Below are 16,882 nucleotides of genomic sequence, written 5' to 3'. Positions count from 1 at the left end.
ATAGAATGTTTGTGATCTTGAGTGGAGTTAGCAGCATTGAGATCAAACAGAAATGTACTCAGTCAACCAAGATGTATTGGTAGGACACAGTATTTCACACCTTTTCAAAGTGTCTCATTACGCTATTTGGGGTAATGACTCTTAATTTTGGACTCTACCAGGAAAGGGAAAGCTTTATTAGAAGTGAATGTGTAAGGATCTGAGCCCTCTTACCCCTATGCTTTTCTTATAAAACACTAAGGATATAATTATGCTTAAAATATTTGTCCACAGCCGCATAGCACAGGGAAATCAGCTCGGTGCTATGTGACCACCTAGAGGGGTGGGATGGGGAGGGTGTGAGGGAGGGAGACGCAAGAGGGGGAGGAGATATGGGAACATATGTATATGTATAGCTGATTCACTTTGTTGTAAAGCAGAAACTAACACACCATTGTGAAGCAATTATACTCCAATAAAGATGTAAAAAATAAATAAAATAAAAGCATTCAATTTCTGAAAAAAATAAAATATTTGTCCACCAACTAGAAAATAAGAAGCTTGCTTTTGGGAAGGGTTTTTCAAAACCAAGTTTAGCTGGACTAAAAATAGGGTTCTTTTGTTTTTTGTCATTGCTGTTTTTGGTATTCCATTAGTGAGCATGCAGAAAGGCCTGTAGGATCCAGAAGTTTATGGCTGTTGCATCCAGAAACAGTATCTACTGCAGAAACTCAAATGAACTCAGTGGGAGACGTCTGAGTTTTAATGCGCCTCAGTTCAGATTTTCCTGTAGTATCTGAGATATAATTACATTCTGTGATTGCTTCAGTGAGTTATCTTTAAATAGTTTTTTTAAAAAAAAAAACACCTTTAACTTATCTGCCCTCTTACCATCTTGCTTTGAAAAAAGGGACATTTTTATAATTCAATGAGAGAGTACCAAATTCCATAAAGTTATCAAAAACAAAACATTCCCTGCCCCCAAACCAAAGCTCTTTTTTGGAAAAGGAAAAATAATAAGTCACATAATCCTTGTGTGTATGGATTTGAAGGTAGGTGATATGGTGAGGGGACCCCTAAAAAGCCCCAGGGCAGTGGGAAGTCTAAGGTACAATAATCAGAACTACTGTTATAGTTCTCTTTCCAGCTAATCTTTATGTATTTGTTTTGATGTTCCTGGTACTTTAAGTTATTGATGCAAGTGCATTTTTTCCTATTGATTGTTTCATCATATCCTGCCACAGCTACATAGATTTGATTAACAGCCCTTTCTGTTCATGGTTCTTCATTGGTAGATAAGCACATTTTTAGTGTATCAATATGTTCCTAAGGAATTCAACTAGGCCAGCAGAGAGGTTCTTTCATATATTTGGGGAAACAAACAAACAAAAAATGACACAGCAAGTTTATAGTTAGGAGCCATATTTTAGCAGCTGTCTCTCTTCTTTGGTAACATGTCAAAAATGCAGGTGATTTGAATTTTCTTGCATATAGAGGAATGAAGAAGTTTGGAATTTTTATGCATGATCAGGACCTGTGTTTGGGAAAATGTAAACTCATCACAGTGGAAAACGTGTTGTTTGGAGTCTGGGGGTGAAAACAAAGCTGATGGTTTTGGAGAGATTGCCAGAGCCAGATGGCCTAGTACTTTCCCAGTCTGGCGGTCCAACTGCTCCCTCCTGGATAATATACAGCCATTTGTTTGGGGATATTTACGCTAGAGCTGTTTCCATGTGAATGTTTGAACAGCATTAAAAATGAACATATTAGTAGTGATGCATTTATCGAATTTGTATGACTACACAGTCTGTTCTTGTGTCTTATGTTGCTGAGGGGAATGAAGAAGTGTCTGGATGTTGGTGAACTGTTTATATAGTTGTTGAGCAAGAATGATTTGGTCTTAGTTATTAAACTACGTAAGCATTTGGAAACTAACTGAAGTAATGGCAGCACCTACCTGGAAGCTCAGTTGTGAAAATTAAATGAATTCATACATGGAAAATGCTTAGAACAGTGACTAGCATACATTAAGTGCTTAATAAATTAGACGCTTTTATTATTTTATTATTATTACTATTATTACCCCATTGAGTTGACAAAGCCAGTTGTATCTACTAATATAGTTGTAAATGTTGTTATCATATGAGTGAAATATCTTTTATTACTGCTAGAAAGAGAAATATTGCATGATATTGTTAGAATGATTCAGTTTTTATCTTGGTGTTTGAATAATATGAGAGATTTTATTTGAGACACAAAAGATGCATTCTGAAGCTACCTGCTTTTGGTGCACGTTCTCTTTATTCAGGGCTGTGATGTAACTGAACAGCATACTGAATATGATATTCCTATGCAACTTTCCTAATTCAGTTCTGCAAACAGGCCTGCTTAGCTGCTGAGCTTAAATTACATCTTTGTAATTTGTTCACCAGTAGCCAAGCTGCTAATTGAAGCAAAATAATTTTTTATTTCACTATTAGTTTTGGATTGCTGTCTGACACAGTTGTTTCTGAAACGTCACATTTGTAGTGTTTTCGTTGGCACAGGTTAATTTTTAACTAAGGCTCCCTCACCTACTGGAAATTTCTGGAACCGCATTAGCTAACACTTTTTTTTTTTTTTAAATGACAAGCAGTGGAACTTGGTGGTTGAAAGTAATGATTAATATTACAGCATGTTGATAACAGGTGTTCATATTTTTTTTATTAGTTTTGATTCTTGGTAATTTGCTGCCAAAGTCGTGTTGACAATCTGTATTTAGAGGACACTTTACTTCTGGTTGAAGGAGATACTTTGTACATTCATGAATGGATTCTTTAAGGTGACAAATTAGGTTTGGCGTTTTATTCTGTATTTGGAAAAAAGAGTGATGTATTTTCAAGGTTACTGTTTTGATTTAAATGGAAAATTAGGAGTTTTTGTTAGTTATAGGTTACCTATCTACCTGTCTTCCTTCCTCCCTTCCTTCCTTCCTTCTTCCCTCCCTTTCTTCCTTCCTTCCTTTCTTTCTTTCCTTTCATTCTCTCTTTCTGTCTTTCTAAATTAATGATGACAAGTCTCCGATTGTTGCTTTGTAAACCAAGAAAGACTCCTAACGAAAACATTTTGTTCCTAAAAACCTTTCAGATTTTAATGAACCAAAGTCAAAAGTATTCTCTTTGCCCACTTTATTTTTGCATGGAACAGAAAGAGTTAAAATTATTTGAAAAGTAAACAAAGAAAACTGTGCTCAATTCCCTGTATTTCTTTCCGCGTGCCATTGAGGTGTGATCCCTGTGTAAGTTCACCGTGTATTTTCTGTTTTACTATGCGGTCTTTATCCATAGTAAGTTTCAATTAACTTTTAAGACCCAGTGATATTTTAGAAAGGTGGAGATGAACCACAGTTCACAAGATGCCTTCTAAAACAGTGGCAACAGAGGCAGATTTTTTCTATTGATTGATTTCTTTTCAAAGATGGTATAGGTTAATGTGTAATTGGGCATTTGAAACTGATGGCATTTCATCCTCTCACAGCAAACCTTCTGGCACTATTGTTGTGTAAGAATGTGAAAGTTTGGGCTGCCCTGGTGGCGCAGTGGTTGAGAGTCCGCCTGCCGATGCAGGCGACACGGGTTCGTGCCCCGGTCTGGGAGGATCCCACATGCCGCGTAAGCGACTGGGCCCGTGGGCCATGGCCGCTGAGCCTGCGCGTCCGGGGCCTGTGCTCCGCAACGGGAGAGGCCACAGCAGTGAGTAGGCCTGTGTACCGCAAAAAAAAGAAAGAAAACAATTATTCTTGAAAAAAACCTCAATCAGAAAGTCAACAGAGTATTAAAAATAATTGTGATATTTTCATTATTCTCATTAGAGGAGAACATTAAGGGAGGCTAGTATATCAGAAGAATAAATCTGCTCCAAATATGTCACGTTTTGACAACTTGTTTATCAATTTCACCAGGTGTTTAAAGTTGAGATGAAGTTCGTGCTGTTTATTCTTTTACTTTTTTTCCTGTACAAGCAGTCCTGCCACCTTAAGGGATTTATTTGCATTGGCAGGATTAATGTAAACATCATTTTCTATTTGATATTGTATTTTGTTGTTGTTTCTTAGGTTAAACCTCAACTTGCTTCACCATCAATTCATTTATTTAAATAATATATTTGATATGCTTCCTCTCCCCTCCTGCCCATCTCTGGAACAGGCCTCCCATCCTTACTCCTTCCTGGTGAACACACTGATTTCTTTAAACCACTGTTGTTTTTGTCGCTTTCACGGCAGACCTACCTTCCTCCCAGTGAGCAGACACATGACTTACTATGGAGGATGAAGATAAGCCTTCTTCTTGGTGTTTCATTGTCTACCTCCTAAACCAGGTGTCTGTTAAAATGGTTTCACTTAAAGTAGTCAATGCTGTTTATATGCTTCTGTGATCTCCCAACTGATCCGGCCTCAAAGAGCTTCACTCACACCCCACAGAGGCACATATTAAATTGGGAAAACAAGCAGAAACTTCTCCCTAAGCTGGTGTTAGAGGACCCCTTTCCTTTTAGGCTCGAAGTCTGCGTTTGCTGAACTGTGAACCAGTCTTGACGTGTGTACTAAATGTACACGGTAGAATTTGTGTGAAAGCTGGAGGGAGAACTTGTTGACATTTTTAAAAAGTCTGTTTTATTGTTGACACTCTACATCGGAGACATTCATCAAAATAGACTTACCCTGTTTTCCTATGTTGAATCTCATCAGAATGTCGATTTCTTGGACCATACTTTTATATGATAGTGTGCTATGTGTGTGGTGTGTGTGTGTGTGTGTGTTTTAACAAGCTTTTTCAGTAACAAAAACTCCTTAGGTGAGGTTGGAGGTGGAGCTGCCTTTGACGGAGTTTCACTGTATAGCTAACTCTATTACACTGAGGTTCTAGATTATTACTCTATTTCCAGGATTTTAGTTCTACTCCTTAGGAGAGAGAAAAGACTCTCTGTTTCACTTGTTTTTATTTCAGAGGTCACAGAAGCAGCAAGCACTTCTTTGTCTGTGGTTATGTGCTGAGAAGTATTGTTCTGCTGAGGCCCCAAGGAAAGGGACAGAAGAAACTTCATGCTTCCTTCCGTCCCCAGAGTTTAACTATTTCTGAGCAAAAATCCAAACTCATGCTTTCATTTTTCTATGCTTGATGTAGAGAAAGATTCTCCATTTTGACTCTGCTGCCAGAAGCGAAGTGGCAGGTTGAGATTGGTAGAGATGTATTACGGAGGCCCTGGGCCTTCAACGAATGATGTTCAGTCACCAAAGACAAAAACATGGAATACCTGGGAGACCATGGATCATCTACTGTTTTGGGGGGTCGTCAACATATTTTCACTGCAGCATATCTTTTTTTTTTTTTTTTTGTGGTACGCGGGCCTCTCACTGTCGTGGCCTCTCCTGTTGCGGAGCACAGGCTCCGGACACGCAGGCTCAGCGGCCATGGCCCACGGGCCCAGCCGCTCCGCGGCATGTGGGATCTTCCTGGACCGGGGCACGAACCCGTGTCCCCTGCATCGGCAGGCGGACTCTCAACCACTGTGCCACCAGGGAAGTCCCCTGCAGCATATCTTTAATTGAGTATCATCACGGGCCCACTGATTTCAGTGGAACCAGCAGCCTCAGTAAAAAATAATATTGGCATTATCTAGAAAGACTCAAAATGAGAAGGTCTGATGTAATTGATACTCCTTTCTCCTCCCAAAACCAATTTTTTTTTAAAAAGGAAGGAAAACCCCATTAATACCTGTGAATTTCATTTACCAAGTTACTTGTATTAGTTTAGCATGACAGAAAACTAAAGTTGAACCAGAGGTTTTCAGGGGTATTAAGAGAACGTACAAAACATGTAGTGATAATAGGATTTCCCAGAAATGCATGATGGAATTTTTTAGCACCATGTATGAGATCTCATCAGTTATTTACAGTGTTTGATTTTTTAAAGCAGTGATTGCAGTAAATCAGGCAGATATAAGTTTTGGTTTTTAAAATATTTTCAATTAATGCATTTTCTTGAGTAAAGCAACTTCTTGGGTATTTAAAAGGTCTTTTAAGATTGCAGGAATGCATCATCAGTGCATGCTAAAACTAATGGGTGAAAATTTAAGTCATAATATGATGTTAACATAATCTAGATGATTTCCCCAGAAGATAGTTATGAATGACTTAAAGTAGTAACTTTACAGTACACAAATCTGGCTGTGCTCTCTGATGGGTGGCAGGCACCCCCTTAACCAAATGGTCAGAGTTTACTGCATTAGTGGAATGAGTTGACAGTGTGATGTGATACAAGGAGAAGAACTCAGCATCCTGTCTGTGGTATTCCGGCCCTGAATTACATAACTTTAGTCTAAGCCTGAGGAAACATTAGACAAACCCAAATTGAGGATGTTCTACAAAATGGCCTGTATTCTTCAAAAATGTCAATGTCATGAAATACAAAGACTCAGGAATATTCCTTTTTTAAGGAGATATGACAACTGAATGCTGTGATTGGTATTGGTTTTGTTGTTGTTTGCTATAAAGGACATTACTGGGTATTTGGTGAATCTCAGGTGTTGATTTGATTACTGTATTGTACCAATGTTAATTTTCTGTTCAGATAATTGTGCTATGGTTATGTAAGAGAATTCCTTGTTTTAAGGAAATACATTCTGAAGTATTTAGGGCATGTCTGCAGTTAACTAATAAATGGTTCAGGAAAAGAAAACAGAGAAGGAAAGAAGAATAAAGCAAATTTACTAAAATGTAAACACTTGAGGCATCTGGGTAGAGTATCATGGAATTCTTTATATATCCTCACAACTTTTCTATACATCTAAAATTCTATACATCTAAAATTATGGCAAAATAAAACATTAAAACTATAGGGTTATAACATGCTTTCGATGGGCCAATGGTAGAGAAATGTTTTCTCCTTATACAGGTACTTTTTCTCATTTTTTAATTTGTTGCAATTTTTGTTTTGTACTGGAGTTAGGTAACAAAGCCAGAGCCTGCTCTGAGGGTCTGCACACATAGTGTCATAAGCTGTCCTCCATCATTTACAGTTCTAAAAGTCTCAGGTTCATAAACAAGCACATTCCTGACAACTATAAGTTAGTTACTGCAGTTTTTGTGTGTCCTAAAAAAAGGGTAGTCTCTGGTTAATTTAAGTAGTTTCATCACCAAGAAATTGAGTTATCTGAATGGTGTGAAAGTAATTTTATTAAGAATTTGAAGCTGTGTTATATTAGTATTACGCAGTGCTACATTGTCAAGTTAGTTAAAATGTATCCCCATGCAGAGCACTGCTCTACCCATAGCTGTGAGCTTTTCTCTGGCCCAGGTATTAACATGTACATCTTCCAGTAAGCAGAGGTCTCAAGGAAACTTCCAGCAACCTTAAGTAACATGTTTGTACACATATTACTAAAAACATCTTGGCTGGTGAGGTGGTTTGGGACTCCAAATTTTGAGAGTCAGATGTAATTCTTCTTAGTTGAGGGAGATAACTATGGCTTAACTCCCCGCCCAACCCTGCCCTTCCCCCAGCATATGCGGGCGAGTATTACTGTTTGGGTGGTTATACACCCCAGAGAGCACATGTTTTCAACCTGTAGGCAGGAAGGATTTCCGGATTGATGAATCATCACAAGACAGTGAGTGGACTCATAACCATACCCTCACTTGTTTTCTGCTACTTACCTCTTGAATATTACATGTTGGAGTTGGAAGTAGTAAAATGAGGTGACAAATACAAATCATTTAAAAATAAAATCCATGTGCTTTTCTATATTTTAAATCACTAGTATCTCAGTCTGCTAAGCCTTCTGGGTTTTTCCTTCCCCACTGATTAGATTTATTTTTATTCTGAACTGAAGAGAGAACTGTGGTTGTCTTGATGACAGAAGCCCATCTCATACAAGGATCCAAAGATGTGCATTATAATAAGGTGGTTGATGGGACAGAGAGGAACATATCCCCTTCCACTCAATTTGGGTTGATCCTTAACAACTGTCTTAAAACAATCAGCCCAGTGAGGCCTTTGGCTCTGAAAGCTAGTTGGCCTTGCAGCACTGGTGAATGGTCAAGAACTCGATTGTGGTAGTTTGTCCTCTGCTACTTGGTTCCATTCTTAGCCCAAATCGTGCCTTTGTTTACAGGCCGTAGCGTATGAAGGCCAAGACGAGAACCCAGAGATGCGCCGAGTCTTGCCCACACACGAAATCACGTGCAGGTAAGAAATACCTTGTTCTTTCCCTTTAATTAGCAAAGAGAAGATGAATTCGTATCTCAAATCTAGGTGAATCAGGTCTATTTTTGGGTATATGTTTATCTTCTGATAGACAATCTAAAAACTGTTAGATGTGAGTATTTGGTAGTAAAGTGTCAGGCATCACAGTGGTTCTCAATTATTTATTAGATTTCATCCTAAAAGACGTATGTTTCCATTTTGATATCACATTGTTAATGGGTGCAAAGCAGTGCTGTCCCCTTTTTCCTTTCAACCCTTTTAGTGTTAATATATGTGCTCAACTGCATTGCTAGTAAAATAAGAGTTCTATTGATGTCTGCAGAAACCTCTGTTTGGGTAAGACGTGAAAGTTATAGTTCCCCTTTTTAATTCTTCCACTTAAAAATGTGACCATACATACATAGGCATCATTCCTCCCCACACCAACCCTGCATCTGATCTCTTAATCTTAGTTACCTTTTATATAACTATGACAGTGTAGCTAACATTTCTTAAATGTATCGAGCTTTTGGAAGGATGGCAAAGATGAGTCACTGAAAGGTATAAACATTCATGTTGTCCACAAATGAGTATCTTTATTTTTGTCTGAAGCTACGTTTGAAACCAGGCAAGCAGACCACATTCACTTCCGTGGCCTCAGCCAACCCTCCACATGGGAGAGTAAACCAGAGAACAGCCTTGTAACTTGTAGTTTAGGATTCTAATTCTTCGTAAAATAACACTGGCGCTTTGCTTCTGATATATTCTGAGTAATTGGATAAAGCATGACGATGACACTCTGCACCAGGGAAGGGCTACTAATTGCTTTGTTAGCAACACAGGCTCTCCTGGCACAGAGTGTTCTTGGCTCCTGACTGTTACTCACCAAACCATTTAGGACTTTCAGCTGCCGCTTCAGCATGGGTGGGTTTATTTGCTGCCCACGGACCTGTGGGGAAAGCAATCTGAAAACTCTACAGGTGGAAATAAAATAGAAAAGAGATGAACGTGTTTCCTTAGTGAAGTCCCAAATAGTAACTTCTTCTGTATCTATAATAGGTATGTATGTTAAAATTTCTTTTTTCTCCTTTTTAAAAAAACATACTGCTAATATACTATTCTAAAATATACAGGAGTTTCGCAAGTTTTCACTTCAGTGATTTGTAAAACTTGTTAATTGTTCTGAAAACAGGTTGCTTTTCTCTAACTTTAAAGCAGCAACAAAATCCAAAAATATGGTCATGGATTTCTTAGAAGACATTATTAGGCAAAATTAGTGTTATACTGTATACAACAATTGCACAGCTAAAGCTGAGCTGCACTCTTCAGAATGAGTAAAGTCATTCTGAAAAGCATTAAAAAATGATCTCCTTCATATTACTATTTTTCCAACCATATCTCTATTTTATCTTCCCACAATTAGCATGTTGTTAGAATGAATTTTCCGTATTCTATTCCATGTGATTCCAGCAAACAGGAGACAGGAAGATGGATCTCAACCAATAGGCCAACTAATATCTATAAATCATAGATTTGCATCTCATATCTGCACTTGTTTGGACTATGCTAGAAATTCTTCTTAAAATACTTAAATATATATTATGCCTTTCACACACAAGCCTACACTATTAATGCAGTTCATATTTTTCTTGTTCTTAAAATTCATTGGTCCAAAGTACTTTGGGTAACCCTATTGCATGAGCTGTCTAAAGGGCTTACTGCAATGGGATTGTTATTATTGTCTCTCTTTGAGACAAAACCCCTTTGACTTGATGGCACAGAACCCTTTCCATGGAATTCTGGGAGAGGTTCTGCATTTTTGGTAAACTGGAATCTATTATACCAATCATCATTATTACATTTTGCTAACACTTGGTGATGAAACTCTTAAAAAGTATGGCCCCATGAAGGATTTTTAAAAGCAGGATGCATTCCACAAAGCATTTGATTATAAATGCATCTCCACATCCTGCGTTTAAAATGTGAATGGAAAATAGGAGCTCTGCTTGGTAGGCGAGTCCAGTTCCCAGCCCCCCAGGCAGGGCGATGCAGCTTTTCTCCCTTTCCAGTGAACAGGACAGTTGCAGGGGATGGGTGCTGTATTTAGGATGGCACTCTTTTCCCACTGTCAGTGCCTAGCACCTTGTGAACCATGAGCTCCCAGGGCTAGCCTGGCCCCTCGATATGGCTTGTTCTTCCTTCCTCTTTGGCTGGTTTATTCTCATTTTTTCCTTCCGATTCCCACTTAAGCATCCCTGGTCGTTGGCCTGAGCGAGGTCCCCTTATTATGCATTCCTGTGATATCCTGCGCTTTTCCTTCATAGCATGCAGCACATTGTAATTGTGTGTCCAAGGCCTGTCTTTCTTTGCTGGACTAAATGCTCCTTGAAGACAAAGAAGTTACCCAGTTTTCCTCTCTGCTTTAGTTGCCCATTTGTCAAATGGGGAGAAACTATTACTTCTCTCACAGGGCGGTTGTTAAGATTAAATGCTGTAATCCCCATAAACGCTTATCACGGTACCTGACACATAGTAAGTGCCGAATGTCTATTGTTAGTAGTAGCAGCAGGAGTATCAGTATTGATAGAAGCAGTGGAAGTGGTGGGGGCAGTAGTAGCAACACCTGCAGTGTGTAGTTAAGCACCTGGCACAGAGTTGCTCAAAGGGAAAGATGGTAAGAGAATATTGAAGGGAAGGGAAGCGTCTACTAAAATGTTAACATGCTTTGTTCATTCTAGGTGTGCTGTTAAGGATATTTTCATTCATTCTTTTAGCACGTACGTAGGAGAGCTGACAGGTTAGCCTGGGAGAATGAAACCCAGAAAACATAACTAGACAGCACTGCAGAAAGGGTGGCCTGGGATAAGAGGTGAGGCCAAGGACCACAGCTGCTCAGAGAAAGGAGGACATACTTGCAGGTGGGTTTTAGCTGCAGGAATTGGGAGGAAGGTGACACAGGACCCGGATTTTAGAGGGTGCACGAAGGAGCGTTTTGGTCCATTTGTTGGCAGTCCAGGCACGATTTCTCTGGGGAGAGGTCTGCAGATGGTGGGCCTTTGGCCTGGAGCTGGGCAGAGAGTCAGGGCGAAGGATAACCAACTTCTGAGGTCTTTTCTCAAAGGTGCGAGGTAAAGCTATGGGCTTACATGGGACTGACAAGGATGGGCAAATAGAAAGAGAAGAGGCCATGGATACATTCTTGGGCAACAATCTCATTTAGTGTGTTCGAGAATTAGGAAAAAGAACCTTGAGCATACAGAGCATGGAAATAAAAGGAGGGTGTTTCAGAGGCAGGGAGCCATCCATGTAGTAAGTGTGGGGAGATCCAGATAAACTTGAAGACTGAGAAAAGCACCAGAAAGTCAGCTGGCGCTGAGGTCCAGAAGCCAGCTTTTATGGGGTTCAGGTGGCAAGGAGTGACGGCAGCTCTGGCAAGGGGACAGCTGGACAGTGAAGAAACCAACTCCTCAAGAGAAAAAAAGGAGCGAGTCGTTTTTTCATCTTTTTAAGAATGGAAAAACTTATGTTGGTTAAACAGGGAAAAAATGAACTTATTACTATTAATCGGACTATTCAGATAACTCATATATCTCATTCTCTAGCCACTTTGGCTAAATGGGTTAGATAATCTTGCTTTTTGTTGTTTGCTGATGTTTTTTGCTGATGCTTTCCTCCTCTTGAGACAGCCTCAACTTATGGGAAGAAGTTCCATGTCCCTAAGATGAGGATCTGCAGGCCTCATGACCAGGAAACATGTATATGTTTCTTGCCCTGATTTATGAAGCCATGTGTCAGCGCACTAGAGATACGCCACCTGTGTCATGCTGCTAAGGAAGAAACTCACAAGCTTGGTTTTCCCTGGACTATCTTGTCCGAGGGATGCACAGTCTTGCTGGGGAGAGTCCACAGGGTATGTAGGACACCAGGTGCTGGGTCCCCACCCCTGTGATGGGCCACACTGCTCTCCTGCCACTTGGGTTGCAGGTTGAGAAGGGGTGTGAAGTAGTGGGAATCCCGCTCTGTGACAAAGCGAATGAGGAAACTGCAAACCTCCTGACAGATTCCTGCTTTAGGGAGCAAATGCCAGGTCTGCGCCTGGTGCAGTGCCTGACCAACACAGCATTTGAAGGGATGAAGATCCATCAGTGATGAGGACATCATTAGCATGTGATTTCTTCTGGTAACCTGGTAACTTTTCCCTTGAAGTGCTTTTGCGTCTGTTGTTCCATGTACTGTATTGTTTCAGCCCAAAACCTCTCCTGCCTTAAACACAAGTGAATCTGTTCTCCCTTCATTCTGTCCTTCTTGCTTAATGCCTGCCTTGTGTATGGTCGTGGTCGGTACCCACCTTTCTCAGTCCTTCTGAGTTCAGTACAGGGACACGGGGAGCAGTTCAGCTTGGAGAAGGTCTTGACACTGTCCCTAAGAAAGCCCTGTCGCTGTCCCTAACAGGCCCTGAAGCTATCCCTGAGGCCCTGATGCTGTGCCTAACTCAGGCCCTGATAATGTCTTTAACTAAGACCCTGATGCTGATCCTAGCTAAGGCCCTGACATTGTCCCTAACTAAGACCCTGAAGCTGTCCCTAACACAGGCCCTGAGGCTATCCCTAACTCAGGCTCTGACTCTGTCCCTACCTCAAGCCCTGAGGCTGGTCCTAACTCAGGCCCTGATGCTCTCAATAACTAACATCTTGACACTATCCCTAGCTCTTTCCCAGACTCTGTCCCTAGCTAATGTCATGACTCTGATCCTAACAAAAGCCCTGATGCTGTCCCTAACAAAGGCCCTGAAGCTACTCCTAACTCAGGCCCTGCCACTGTCCATACCTAAGGCCCTAATGCTAGTCCTAATGCAAACCCTGATGCTAGGCCTAACTCAGGCTCTGATACTGGTCCTAACTAAGGCCCTGAAGCTGTCCCTAACATAGGCCTTGATGCCGTCAATAACTGAAGTCCTGACACTACCCTTAGGTAATGTCATGAGGCAACTCACCAAAGTCCCAACGGTGTCCCTAAGTAAGCCCTGAGGCCATCGCTAACTCAGGCCCTGAGGCTGTCCCTAACTCAAGCACTGACCCTGTCCCTAATGGAGGCCCTGATACTGTGCCTAACTCAGGTCCTGGCAATGTCTTTAACTAAGACCCTGATGCTGATCCTAACTACGGTCCTGATGCTGGTCCTACGTCATGCCCTGACACTCTCCCTAACTAAGGCTCTGACGCTGTGCATAATATCTTGGTCTGTCCCTAATTCCCTGAGGCTTTCCATAACTAAAGACCTGACACTGTTTCTAACAGCCTGACTCTGTACCTGATACTGAATAAGCAGCCTCTCTGCACCGGTTTTGAATTGAATCTCAAGAACAGTGTTTTGGAAGAAATAGAAAAGATTAGTTTTATCACTCTGCCAGCCAATAGAGGACATAGCAGGCTCGTGCCCTCAACAACTGTGTGTCCCAATGCGGGAGGATCTGGTGAGGTGTTTTACAGCAATGGTTCAAGGGTGTGGTTGCTGATAAGGATCAGGGTGTATACAGGGCCTGCACTCCTTTAATCTGGCCTCAGATAGTCTCTTGAGGAGCTTCTCTGGAATGAAGAATGCTAACATCTTCCATTTGTTGGGGGTTTTAGTGACTTAAGGAGCTCAAAAATATTGTTATGTGTATCCCTTGAGGCAGAACCAGGACCCTGCCTCAAGGCTGCACTATTGTTTCTTGACTGTTCCTCCCTGTCTCTGCATCCCCTCCCTTCCCTGATTAGCAACTGTTCGAATCCACCCTTTGGAACTCAGGGAAGGTCCTGGAGTGTCTAGTCTATTCCCCACAAACAAGTTAGGAGGCACACAGAAAGGCTTCTGTGCCCAGGAGACCCACAGAGTCCCACTCAGTTTAACTCCTCCTCTTCTAGACACTCCTCAATCTTTAGGACAACAGGTTTTTGACAAGAAAAGGAATAATCATTTCAGATTGAGACATTAATCATAAACTTGGCACAGGAACTCGGTTTTAAGGGGACTCAGTTTTAATCCCCACTTCAGTTTTATCTTTCCCCACATCTTTCAGGCAACGGGGCAACGACTGCTCTGGCTGCTTCCTGCTGAAACTGGGGGTGGGGGCGGGCGTCATCCTGCCTAAATCTGGGGGAATGGATACCAAATTACAAATATTTGAGTTCCAAGTCCTGGACCTGAGACTCGTATGATTAAGATCTCAATCCCTTGGTCTGCCATTTTGGTGCAACCAACCCAGTTAAAATAGGAGGGGTAACAACTGAAACTTTAATAGTAAAAGTAGATCTCATTCCCTTAGGAATTCAGAAGAATAAGCCTGAAACCCAGTCTGGAACTGGCACTTTGGAGAGACTTTGTAGCCAGTTGTCTAATTTTACCTAAGTAGGTCTTAACTTCTGATGTAGTATTAACATATCCATAACAGGAGCTATTGACCACTACACATATGTCTCATCTTTCTATTAGTATCTGATCTAACATCATTGTTTAAAATTTAATAGTTAAGAGAGGAGTCCTTGAAAACGTACAGTTGCAGCTACCAGCAGACATTGTTTTGAAAATGGCTAGTGGCATCCCAAGTCTGACATAGCTCAGAAATTCAAGTTCAACAATACAGGAATGTGAGGACTTCCCTGGCAGACCAGTGGTTAAGACTTCATCTTCCAATGCAGGGGGTGCTGGTTTGATCCCTGGGTGGGGAGCTAAGATCCCACATGCCTCGTGGCCTAAAAACCAAAACATGAAACAGAAACAATACTGTAACAAATTCAATAAAGACTTAAAAAATGGTCCACATCAAAAAAAAAAATCTTGAAAAAGAAAACAAAAAAACAATACAGGAATGCATCTAAAATCACATCTACAATGGTCACTTAGCTTTACCTTGGATGTCTGAAGCATAGTTACTCCTTTTTGACTGTCAAATGCATTCCCCTCCTCAATGCCAAAGCAGATGTACAATGCATGTCCGAAAGGCTACAAAACGGGCCTCTTTGGTCAGTAAAATTTAAGTTAAACCATGTATAAGCCAAAGCGACTTCCTCACACCTCAATACGTGAAGAGTTTTTTTCCCTTTTGATTACAAGTCTTTCAATAGAAAGCATTGATGATCAAAACGTCAATCCCTCAGTGCCAGAATGATTCAGCTGTTTGGCCCACGTATAGATCATGTCCCTCAGCGCTAGGCCTCCTTTATATTTGCCTAGTTAATCCACATTGGGGGAATACTGATCAGGTATCATGAACATGCTCAGAGGTATGTTAATGAGAAAATGCTTTATATAGGCCATACATTTTATTATTCATACCCAATTGTCACACAAGCATTGTACATGTGCTTTTAGCAGTAGACCTAAAGCAAACAGTGATACATCATGAGTAATTACATTCTGATAACTTCACTAGGTAATTTTCCTTTCCTCCTAAACATCAGGGCAAAAGTGAAGCCAACACAGTAACTTTCATAAATACACACTTCAATACAGAGGTGTCATTTACCCAACTGCTCAAAGTCCTAAGTAGCTCCAGGGGAAGGACTTCCCTGTGTCTGGAAAACACAGATCAAAGCCAGTAACAAAAAAACAAAAACGTTATAACCATATTCACCAGTTCACCCAGTAACCAATCCTTTTGTTAACTTTTTATGAAGCCATCAGATTCTCCATTAAGATTTTTCATTTCTTACCCAGTTTGGCATTATGATACGAAATTTATCAGAGACCTGTGTTTGCCAAAAGGCCCTTCACATAGATCTTCTTGAAAATGGAGCACTTTTCCAAAGTTTAGAGCACAACAATAACTATCTATAAATCACATAAAGACTTAAAAGGTCACGGTTAAACATTTGATCACAATGTAAATGACAAAAGAAACAATTATTGCTGTTACATGAAACATTTAAAAATAACTAGAATTATGACTGATAACATTTTACCAGGACATACTAGATTTTTAGGAATTCCATGTAATTTAACATACTAATCAAACATTTCTCTCTGAGATGGCTCAGGGGCCTTCTAAAGCACCTCAAAGTTAGCTGGAGATCAAAAGAACTGTTAGAATTGGCCAAACAACACTTAACCAAAGTAAGGAGATTTCAAACAAAAATACAGATCACAGACACAGGCAAAGGAACTCACAAGCTGTTATTAAAAGCTGTGTTCCAAGAAAACTTTGGAGGGAGAAACCAAAGCCAGTCTTGCCCTAACCCACTTCCAACAAAATCCATTTACCCAACTAAATTTAATCCAATAGAAAATCCTGATCATGCACAACTTGTTTCCTCAGTGTTCTCTTTTCACAAATTTTCATCACCTTCTGTATCCATCTTATTTTGCCCCTTATTTTCTTCTGCATTCAGAAACTAACAGCTCTAGTACAAAGTGACTTTCTTTTCTCTTTGTACTATCAGCCTGGTACCTAGCTGCTCACTTTGTTTATTACGTAGCTTCATAAATGCTTGAACATATGGAACTTCTTTTGTCTTTCTCTTCCTGTTACAAAATAACTCTACCTGAAGGATAGTATAGTCATTTAGGCTACCATTCAAAGACCACCTTTCCTCATTTTCAAGAATGTATCCATATGTTGGCCAGACAAAACTACAATAGAATTCCATTATTTTCTTAGTCTTAGGTTTACAACTACAGGTTGACCAGTCTGCCAGGATTTT

At 40.4% G+C, this 16,882-nt stretch overlaps 1 protein-coding gene and 1 long non-coding RNA gene across 6 annotated transcripts in view; one reads left to right on the top strand and one right to left on the bottom strand.

The window, feature by feature from the left end:
- Positions 1 to 16,882, top strand: part of LOC111182923 (transcription factor COE1-like) — a 44,020-nt gene that overhangs the window by 7,249 nt on the left and 19,889 nt on the right. For all 3 annotated transcript variants that reach the window (XM_089901754.1, XM_089901755.1, XM_089901753.1), the window contains exon 2: positions 8,131 to 8,204. In XM_089901754.1, the coding sequence (XP_089757880.1) occupies positions 8,131 to 8,204 (74 nt within the window). The remainder of the gene's footprint in view (positions 1 to 8,130; positions 8,205 to 16,882) is intronic.
- The window catches only part of LOC111182924 (uncharacterized), a 43,449-nt gene continuing 26,932 nt past the window's right edge, over positions 366 to 16,882 (bottom strand). For 2 of the 3 annotated variants that reach the window (XR_002646883.2, XR_016389083.1), the window contains one exon: positions 366 to 14,935. This is a non-coding gene — a long non-coding RNA (uncharacterized LOC111182924). The remainder of the gene's footprint in view (positions 14,936 to 16,882) is intronic. The other variant, XR_016389082.1, reaches the window with a different exon arrangement.

This window comes from Delphinapterus leucas, chromosome 19 (assembly GCF_059928025.1).
Source record: "Delphinapterus leucas isolate spDelLeu-1000000601 "Yukka" chromosome 19, BTC_Dleu_Yukka2, whole genome shotgun sequence".
In the NCBI taxonomy this organism is placed as follows: domain Eukaryota; kingdom Metazoa; phylum Chordata; class Mammalia; order Artiodactyla; family Monodontidae; genus Delphinapterus; species Delphinapterus leucas.
Note: the sequence above shows the minus strand (reverse complement) of the source record. Positions and strands in the feature narration are given on the sequence as shown.